Source organism: Anarrhichthys ocellatus, unplaced genomic scaffold (assembly GCF_004355925.1).
Source record: "Anarrhichthys ocellatus isolate YVR2014 unplaced genomic scaffold, GSC_Weel_1.0 scaffold1503, whole genome shotgun sequence".
Taxonomy (NCBI): Eukaryota; Metazoa; Chordata; class Actinopteri; order Perciformes; family Anarhichadidae; genus Anarrhichthys; species Anarrhichthys ocellatus.
This window is the reverse complement of record NW_022281477.1, coordinates 1-10,963: the sequence shown is the minus strand read 5'-3', so window position 1 is coordinate 10,963 and position 10,963 is coordinate 1. Positions and strand designations below refer to the sequence as shown.

Sequence of the window (10,963 nt, the reverse complement as noted above, 5' to 3'; positions counted from 1 at the left end):
ATATACATATATATACACATACACATATATACATATATATACACATATATGCATACACATACACATATATACATATATATACACATATATGCATACACATACACATATATACACATACATATATACACATACATATATATACACATACATATATATATACATATATATACACATATATATATACACATATATATATACACACATACATATATATACACACATATATATATACACATATATATATACACATATATATATATACACATATATATACACACATACACATACACACATACACACATATACAGTATATACATATACACATACATACATATATATATATATATATACATATACATATACACATACATATACACATACATATACATACATACACACATACATACATATACATATACATACATGTATACTATGGATCGGTTACCTGTAGTTTATACTTGCACCCAAAGTCCTGTTTTGACAGAATGTCATAAAAACACACCTCCTTACTTGTGAACGACACAGCTATCTGCTATCAGAGTGAAAAATGAATTAGAAACAGAGATGCATACAGTTCTTTTCATCAGTATGAAATAAAAACAATGTAACAAATTCCCTGACTGATAATTGATGCATAACTGGAGCATTCTCATGTGTGTTATACAACAGAATTATATCCGTCACCCACAAATCTGTTGATTAAAGAATTGCTCGCGGAAAGTGTGCTGTTCAATAATTAACTGTCTTATTACTGAAAAATGAACGTTTATTTTCTAAACATTATGCAACGGCTTCATGTCTGCAATGCCATTAACCAAAACCTCTGATCAATAATTAATTGATTGAGTGAAACACTTGTTTACCTCTGCGCAGTACAATATCTGCCCCAATAACTCAGACTACATATCAATAATTCATTTAACTGATTCCTACCATAACATTTTTTTCGTGTGTAAACTATGCTACGGACCCAAAATGTGGCAACACAACCAGGACACCAAATCAATAATTAGACTGACTGACGAAGCCTCGCTGTGGGACTTTGTAGAAGTGAAAGTCACCTTGTGCACGTTGTGCAGCAGCACCACGTCGGTGACCCAGAGGTCTTTGGGTGAGACCGTGCTGTTTTCCAGTCGATGTGTGTGCAGGAGGGACATATCGTCTGTGTCCCGCAGACACACAGTTCCTCCTTTACTCACGGTCAGATACTGACCTGAACTCTGCAGGTGCAACAGCTGGGGAGACCAGAGGACATCACAAAACTACATTTAACCTGGACAAATTGGATTGGGGGCGAAGCAAACAGAAAGACTTTAACTGTAACACTTTTGCAAAATTGACCTTCAGAGCAGCTTTAGTGCTCTTTGTGACGCAGCTTGTAACATTTTATTGTGACATTAATTAGTCAAATGGAGGCTACGGCCTTTAAGATTAAAATAGCTCGGTGGAAAGTTGCGGATCTTTAGCCATAAAACTGCACTAGAAAAACTTCACCAAACATGAGCTCCGCCCTAAATCTTCCTCTTATTGGAAGCATGCGAGTAGAAACTAATAAAACAAAAAGGATTAATGAATGACGCCATTTTATTGGCTCGGCCACAAGAAGAAGAAGAAGAAAAAAAAAACGAGAGCAGCAGAAAAAAAAAAAAGGCTGGAGCTGACTGTACGAAGAGAAAGAGACATTGAATATCGTTAATGAAAGAAGAGGTTTATTAACACTTACAGAAGAGAGGTCAGGGCTTAGATGTAGTATCAATGTAATTACTGCAGACTGTTTCACTTTCTCACAGCCAACCGCCGACTTCATAGAACCTCTCAGATTGGCGTGTCATGCATTTATCTCTAATTACCCATTTATCAACAGCTGGTGAGTCACTGCTACGATGAGCATCTGGCGAATTATTTTCTCATGGACCACTGGCATTTTACCTGCTGTGTATTGCTTGCATTTATTTTTGGATTTTTCTTAAAACTGACATTTACTGCAAATTCTCATTCAGTCTCATTCCGTGTGACTGCCTTTGTGATGAAGAGCGAAAGTCCCGCCCATTCTTTTTAAGCTAGCCTGTCCCATTAGGGAGATTGTTTTAGTGAGAGTTAAAAACCTGCTCCCATTTTTGTGTCACTGAAGCTGTAATAAATATTGCTTTATCCTGGTAAAAATGCTCAAATTCTACTGTTAATGGGAGATTCCCGTTTAGCTTACAATATAGAGACCCCGGTATATTAACTGAAAGTTTTTGTATATTTTTCACTGCCCTGCTTAAGTTCTGCCACCCTTTACTGACATTGTTTCATACTGCAATTAGTCTTCTAAGCCCCATTAGTCTGTCTGCCTCTTTAAGACTGATCGAAGCTCAAGGGGTCAAAACCTTCCAGCCATTTTGAAAACAACTTACACAACATCCTGACAGTTTGACATTCTGAGGATTGAAAGATTAAAGTGGTGAGCCATCACTTTCTCCACAGCGGTAGGCACTTTATACCGGCAGCTTCATTTACATATTAATTGATAGATGTTAAACTTAAAAGAGTCCAGAGCCATTTATCTCAAAAGAGGTGGGCCATTCTGATGAGCAAGACCCTAATACTTTCGAACTTTTCCTCGCACAATGTTTAATAATGTGGAATTCCACCCAGTCAGCATAGTTGTGGGCTCTCCAGTCAGTCAATGTCAGAATGTTTTTCAGATAACATGCTGCAATAGATCATAATGGTTAAAATGGGCAACATGTTCCAACCCTCATAATGAACTCTTCTTCTCTTAAGCCTCCAAGGAGGTCCTTTTACCTTTTGAACCGGGTCTCGGTGTGGACAGGTCAACGTGCGTGGCGGCTTCCAGCGCGGTACGCGACTGGTGCTCGTGTTCTTCACTTTATCAGAAAGCTCCAGTAGCAGAAACGAGCACAGGCCTCCCCAGTCGACACGTCCCTCTTCCTTCACGGCGTCGATGTCCAGAAGGAGGCCGCGGTGCTCCTGAGTGACAACCACGCCGTCAAACAGGAGGCCGTATTCCTCCTCGGAGCCCCGGCCAACTGACGACCAAGCCAGATTGACGAATTCAGTCCTGGACAAGGAGCGAGGTGAACCCGAGGGGTCCTGTAGGAGACGGGAGGCGTTGCACAACGTCAGCTCACAGATAGACAGCATTCAAACACATAGTGCTGCAGACTCTTCTCTGATCTTTAAGGCATTTCTTCTGAGACCTGGAGGTGTGGTGCTATGGGACACTACTGGTAAACAAAGAATACAGAATAAACTCCAACACTTGAGTGTTTCCAGTGTGAATTAACCGTGTTGTAATATTGATAAACTGACAAAGAAAAAACCCTCACCAGGAAGAGGCCCTGCAGCTTCCTGTAGTCCTCGGTGTCCATCCTGCTCTCAAGCTGCGACACCTCCATCCTCGTCCCCATGGCTACAGCTCAGACCTGTCAATCATTCACCAACATACGAGCACAAGGTCAGGAAGGTGAAGCGCGTGTATGCCAGTCCGTGCTGAAGACTCGCAGTCAAATAATAGATTCCCCACATTTCTAGGTGTTACATGACAAAACACGATGTTCCCAGCTCCAGTAATCCCTTAGTAACCATCTATATCTGTTTCACAGCAGGTTGTCCTGTCACCGTAATCATACGGCAGAGTCACAGCAGCAGCAGACTTCTTTTGTTGGCTCTATCCACACGTTTCAACAGAATGCCCCCGCCCGTTCAGTGGCTTTCAAAGGTGGGTGAATAGGTCCCCCGTGCGATGTCTTGGGAATGGTTGGAGGAGGCGGCAGGTTGCAGAAGCGTGTCGAGTCTGTGTTATGTCAGGTGATAAAATACCGGAGTTAGGTAGGTGAGCAGCCTGAATAAAAAAGGTAGAATTTGTTAAATGAGCCTGTGTGGTGATTAAAAGCCAGTTGGAGGTCTATGAGAGAAATGTGAGATGATGAGAAAGTTTCATAAAAACACTACAGAGGGGAGAAGATAGCAAACACACCGTTTCATTTCCAGCCCGACATAAACGTTTATGAGACAAATTCATTGGAAGCGGCATCAAACTGAGGCTGAGCTGAGCTTTAGATGACAGGGTGTGCAAATGAAAGCAAAAAAAACAAGGCTTTGCTGCATCTTTTTTTTTTTTTTTTTTTTTTTTAAATAGTGCTGATTAACTACAGTGTGATCTTGATATAATTATGAGCTTATTCACCTCTTAATTTACACTGACAAGTATTAGACTGCAACAGATGTAACAAAGGAAAAGACATATCGCCTTTTAAGAGGTAACACAGGTCTATGAAATGAAGAGATATGACTGCTGTCTGAACGAATGTAAAACATATCCAACATATAAATGCTGCGCACTGTCATTTACGGAACCGCTCTCAATTGTGTAAATTCCACAAGGTAACTCAAATAAAAAAAATATAATATTGTGCCGTTTTATCTGTTGGCAAACAAAACCCACTTACCAGAGATGCCTTCTTCCTAAATGGCCCCTTCAGGTGCAGTCAACTTCACTGTCAAGTTAGTCGTTACCTTTCCAGTGTGTAGACACACTTCAGTCAAGCAGGTTGTTAATCATGAAGTCCATATAGTTTCTCAGTTAATAACAAATTCAAACTTACCAAGACGACCAATTTCCTCCTCTCAGTACCCAGTCCCCATGCTGTGAGGTGCTGGAACGCCATTATTAAATGTGTGACATTTCAAACAGATCCTCAGCCTCCGGTTGGTTCATCTGGGCCTTGAGCTGGGTCTGGTCCGGAGCAGATTCTTCGTGTCCAGAGGTTTGTCTTAGAGACGCAATCAGTGCTAACAGCCCTGGCTGCGGCACAGACACACACCCAGAGAGAGTTAACCAACTGCCCCCCACCCCTAATAGCCCAGACAGTGGCAGAGGCCCCACACACACACACACACACACAATTCTTTTCTTTTATTATCCCTCACTCTCAAAGACTCGGGCTAAGTTTCCTGGCAACCAAGTAGTCAAAAAGAGCGGCGTTTGTGAGTCCACGCCCTGTCGCCTGCATGTAACACAATGTGTTGTTTGTGTGTGCGCGTTACTTCTATTCACAGATTAGGCACTGGAGAGAAGATAATCTTTGTGTAATAGTACAACCCAGATACACACACACCATTGCTACAGTAACATAATTCACATGAACATTAGTATTCCACTGCCACTCATAAAAGTGTTCATGCATTGAAACAAGTAGTAAAGTACCGATGTGAACCCAGACCTGAACACAAATAAACCACACACACCACCGACGCTTTATAGTGCCATTCAAATGCCTTTGAGAGGACTTCCTGTGGGTCGCTCGTAGCGCCACACACACACACACACACACACACACACACACACACACACACACACACACGAGGAAAAAAAATAAAGTTTTCCAAGGATGTTTTGTTTTCAAACTGAGACAAATAGATTGCCTGTATGACTGCAAGCGCGAGCGCATACAAAAGCTATACATCCAGCAGAGATATTATCGTTTCCCTCCCCGCTGCTTCAGTGACCACGGCCGAGCCCCGCGAGTCACTTAATGGCCCGGAATAACTCGAATTAGCTGATTACAGCGGTCGTCAACCGGTGACAGGATGGGAAAATTAGGTCTCAGCAATTTCAATAATAAAGCTTTAAAAAATTAACACTATCACAATTGGATTACAGTGGTGCATGTAAGAGCCAGTATAGAGCCCAAAATAGCCCTCCACAAATCCACCGTGGAAAATCCACTATTATACCGGGAGAAGAATGAAGTACTGGGAGGAAAAGAGGTGCACGCGAAGAAAGAGAGCGCAAGGGGCAACTGAGCAGAAATGAAGCACTTTCATACAACAATGCAAATGTGAACACAGACCCACTTTACAAAGTCTTCCTCAAATGACAGAACTCTTCAGTTTCCAATAAAACAAAGAAAATGCTTTTTCAACACACTCTTTGTGACTCTCGTTGAAGAGTTCTTGAGACATTTTTATTTACATTTGGTTGAAGTTATTTTGCTGTGGCCATGGAAGAATAAGAGACAGAAAAGATACATTCATTGTCGATTACATTTGTTTAAAAAAGGAAAGATTCAATTACTCAAGATCTGCTGCTCCTTTGAAATCTGGATGAAAATGAATAAGTCACTAACCATCAGTTTAGGATTGGGTGTTCCCAGTTTAAGTGTTCCACTTTGTCAGTCTGACAACAATTATTAAAGTTCTGTAACTTCCTCTGTTGTACCCAACTTGTCTACTTCTGCTGAAATGACTTTTAACTACTTCTGACTATGGACTCTACGAACCAACCGGTTTTGGACTCTAGGTTTGCAGCGCTTCCCTTTATGAGATCTTGGTACAAAACAAAAGGAGTTGTTTCCGTGACTGAATAGATGCTGAAAATAAATCTCTGATCAAATGGCGGGATAGCTTTACTGGAGATGTGTCAGTGCCATGCATGTCACATTTACAAAAGGAGGAAAATACAATTCCACCAGCAACAATACATTGTTTCAAGAACATTTCATTTTGTATAAATGAAGGACAAAAAAAGGAAATTCACAAAAGACTTGATCGAGCTTTTTCCTCGTGAAAAACCTTCAAACACGTCAGTTCTGTAAAAATCCTTTAAATTAAACAGAGAAGGAAAAATCAATGCGATTGAACCGCTCACACCTCGTGTCACAAGAAGATGTTGTTTAAAAGGTCCCAAGAAGAAGAAAAAAACAGCTGATGCAGCAAAAAACTGACATACACATCCCCAGTACATAGTATAGTTCTTCCAAATAAGCGTAGGATCGGGTCATTATCCTAAGACTTTTCACCTCCATCACCTATCCTTCAAAATATATATAGTGGACGAATATGAAGTAAGCTGACAGAAGCATAAGATAAGTACATAATACCACCATATAGATCATGATTATGTTTTACACTACAAAAATTAGAATAAAATGAGTAAAAGTGCAAAAATGTGGGAAGACGTTTGGGATACTGCTTATTTCCCTTGCACTTTTAATAATAATAATAATAATAATAATAATCCCATTTTCCTAAACTTTTTCCATAACCACACAGCACTGAACTGACGGGGGGGGGTATATATAACGGAACCAAGGAATATCTGCTTGAGAATCTGATAAAAGAACATAAAAGAGATATAAAGAAATCCCTGGCAATTACCGTCAGACTGATTTGCTTTGAACCTCAAACTACCTGATCTCCCCTCAAAGCCACAGAATTATAAATTATACAGCCCAAAATAATAAAATGTCTTTACAAATTACAGAGCCTCACATCACCTGTTCTCTAATAAAAACATCTGTGTGTGCGCGCGTGTGTGTGTGTGTGTGTGTGTGTGTGTGTGTGTGTGTGTGTGTGTGTGTGTGTGTGTGTGTGTGTGTGTGTGTGTGTGTGTGCGCGCGCGCGCGCGCGTGTCCCCTCTCAGGCTGCTACACCACAGTCTTGAAGGCCTGCAGTATCATGTTGGTTTGGTGGGTGAGCCGGTTGGCGCTGACAAACACGTTTATCACTCTGGAAACAAGCGTGACAGAGACACAAGGACATACGAGTCAATCATACGGCAAAGAAACCATGGCAACAATATTAGGATTGATCCGAGGAACACTTTGATGTGACTGGAATGGAGAATGTCAGGCTTCAGAGAATACAAGCCAGCGTGAATCCACAGGAAATGGGTCAAGGGAATTATTCAGCAATGGTGGATTTGATAGAAGCGGGCCTGTGATCAAACGACAACCATTTATACGGTGGTGGCAGAGAGTGTGTGTGTGTGTGCTGGCATGTGCGGGTGCAGCTATTAAATGTGTTGGTAGCTGTGTGTGTGCATGTGAAAAATAAAATGAGTGAGTGAGAGGACGGAAAAGGAAGAAAAACAGACAGAAAAAAAACTCCTAAAACTGAGAATAAAGTAGAAACATGTCATACTTTCCATCTCTGAAGTAGGTTTTGAGAGTGACACTGAAGCTCTTAGAGTATTTCACAAACTCTTTCTTCTGCTGTTCCAGCACCTAACCAATAAAAACAGACAGCCTTTCAGCTCCACTTATTTCACAGATACTACATTTGTGTGCGAATGCTTTTCTTCTTCTTCATGTATCTACTCACCCGTCTATTCCGATGCTGGTATTTCCTGAATACGGTATTAACGGTGTCTAGCAGCTCCTTGATGGCACTGGCGATGTCTCTGAGGATGACACGATGACACACACACAAATAAGAGCAGGAAAAACAATATCTCACAATCTGTCAGGCAGCGATACCCTGATAACCACAGCTCCTTGATCCTGCACACTGTCTTCCCTTTCTTCCACGTTTCTCTCACGAGCACGCTTTCACCTTCTTCTCCTGGCGTGCACTCGAAATCTGCCGTTTCATAACTTTTCATTTTTTAGCGGTCCTTTAGAATTTACGTCATTTTCTAAGCCCTCTGCTGGGTAAGTAACTTAAGCAGTGACTCACTAAGAGTATTGAATTCGATAAAAAATAATGGCAAAATGGGCCAGGAAAATGAAACGACTTTCACTTTCTCTCTTTAGTCTATACAGCACGATGAACAAAGAAATAAAATGGCATGCAGGGACCTTATAATTTAGTCATTACAATCCACAACATACAAAGAAATGTCTAGAAATAAGATCAACTATTTGATTTTTTTAAAATTTGGTTCATGCAACATTATTTTGAAACGCAGCTGTTGCCAAGGTCCCAAATGAACTCTATTTCCCCGTGTTTATTCACACGTTAGCTCTCGCTAGCAGCGTCTGCACTGACGTCAAGTGTGTGGAGTGTGCATGTGATCGTTTGTTTGTTTGGATCTCATAACTCCCCAAGGAACTATTGAAAAGATGTTCAACTCGTCTTTGTTCCATTTTGCTGCATAGAATGAATTTGCATCTATTCGCACCCACTCGTGTCTTCTCTTTGACTTTGTATTCAATTGTGCCTCGTCCAAAATGTGCCTCACAAAAAACAATCTGTTGGTTTTCATGCAATGAGGGTGTTCATCACAAAGACGCATGCTGTATCAAATCTTTTTGTCTTGGCACCAAACAATTAACAGTGAACGAAAAACATTTTTATCACGTTGGAATAGTTGGCAAAAGTCATCTGGAGACATTTCCTGGCAGTGTTTACAATTAACACAGGAAGTTATGAGTGAAAACTTTCATATGGAGTTAAACCTGGTGTATATCACTCTCTCACACACTCTCACACACACACACACACACACACACACACACACGCACACACACGCACACACACACACACACACACGGAGCTGTCTTACTTGATACTCTGTAGGAAGCCTACTCGGTCATTGATCTCATCCGGTATGGTGCTGAGGATGTGCTTCAGAGCTCGGGCTCTCTCGTTCAGCTCCTGGAACTCTGGCTCCCGCCTGTCAATCATGAACTCTGCAAACACCAGGAGGGAGAGAAAAAGTACAGATCACAAACTCACACGCGCGTGCAATCAGCTTCAGGAAACACTGAGATTAAGCAATCAATAATGGTGGTCAACACTGCAAATGCATACGATTAAATACAGGATGGAGTGTGAATGTGTGAACGTGTGCACGCGCTTTAAAGTGAAGGTGTTTCGTGTCTTAACTGGAGAAAGGATTGGGCTGTACCATGCAGGAGGTACATTTAAAATTCATCTAAAGTGTGTGTATTCATTACTACCATCAATCACTGTACGCCGCACAAGGAATTCAATTACAGACAGAAAGGAAGGACCGCTCAAGAAAAGGGAGAGAGCGGCTGATTTGTGGAGAAACAGCTCCCCCTGGTGGATGATTGGTAGAATGGAGGACGGGCACAACAGAAACCCAAGTGAAGCCAGGTCGGTGATCATGCCGCTTGCTGAAGTGGCACTGATGTGCGTGTCCTGGCAGGAAGTTCATGTTGACCAGTTTAATATGCCTTTCTAATTATTGACCCGCTGTGGGAACTCCCCCCTCCTCTCTTTGTATGCGCTGTTCACCGGGCATCCTACCTTCCACATCGTCTGCAGCCATGCGAAGCAGAGACTCGTTATAGTCGATTTTTATGTTCTTCTTCTCCAGTATTTTCATAACAATGTCCTGGGTCAGACCGGGGTTCTCCTTCTCTGCCTTGAAACACAAACAACATGCAGCTGAACTGACAGTAATCACAGTCAGCCTTCGTCATATAATCCGCAGATGACAGATAACGACTATTTATGATAAATATGAGCTCAGTTATTACAAGAAAACAAAATAAAACATTGTTACCTTTATAACGGCTGCTCTCAGGATCTGTGCTGCTGACAAGTTCACTTTCTCCAACTGCAAGTTGTAAACACAAACACACAAACATAAGCCATAACACACACACACAGCTTCCCTCTTATCATGGCCTCTCTTCTGTCCTGAAGTGTAATTGTGCAGAAAGCACATACAAGCTAAAGAATCCTGCAATATCCGAGGAGGACCCCGTGTTATTGTGTCTCAGTCCATCCATCTGTAGAGCTGGAGTCCTCTGAGCTGATATTATGGTATCGCAGAGCTCGTCACTACTTCAGACTTTAACTTCTGAATGAATAAAGTATACATCTATCTATCTATCTATCTATCTTCTCTCTGTCACTTTGCACACTGTGTACTACTACTTTTTAGCAATCACCAAACTTTTAAGGACATGGGAAATAATTACATTTTCGGTAAACTTTTTTCAGAACTACCCAGCACTGAACTGAGGGGGGAATTACATAAAGGATGAAATATCGACTTGAGAATCTGATAAAAGAACAACATTAAAGAGAGTATAAAAAAAATTTTTTTTTTAAATCCCTGGCAATTACCGTCAGACTGATTTGCTTTGAACCTCAAACTACCTGATCTCCCCTCAAAGCCACAGAATTATAAATTATACAGCTCAAAATAATAAAATGTCTTTACAAATTACAGAGCCTCACATCACCTGTTCTCTAA

The 10,963-nt window shown here is 41.2% G+C and overlaps 2 protein-coding genes across 2 annotated transcripts; both read right to left on the bottom strand.

Moving 5' to 3' along the window:
* Nucleotides 1-445: 445 nt before the first annotated feature.
* On the bottom strand, nt 446-5,607 carry LOC116377650 (uncharacterized; the record flags this gene model as incomplete). The annotated part of the gene is made up of 4 exons (XM_031839330.1): nt 3,336-5,607; nt 2,791-3,099; nt 1,062-1,235; nt 446-532 (listed from the first exon to the last, which is right to left on the bottom strand). Coding segments are annotated over exons 1-4 (651 nt in total), but the record flags the coding sequence as incomplete, so codon positions are not given.
* A 135-nt stretch (nt 5,608-5,742) lies between these two features.
* Nucleotides 5,743-10,914, bottom strand: LOC116377651 (programmed cell death protein 10-like). The gene is made up of 6 exons (XM_031839332.1): nt 10,265-10,914; nt 10,006-10,123; nt 9,296-9,422; nt 8,113-8,191; nt 7,933-8,015; nt 5,743-7,518 (listed from the first exon to the last, which is right to left on the bottom strand). Exons 1-6 carry the CDS (start codon nt 10,427-10,429, stop codon nt 7,437-7,439), a joined length of 654 nt encoding a protein of 217 aa, XP_031695192.1. The 5' UTR covers nt 10,430-10,914; the 3' UTR covers nt 5,743-7,436.
* Between the last annotated feature and the right edge of the window lie 49 nt (nt 10,915-10,963).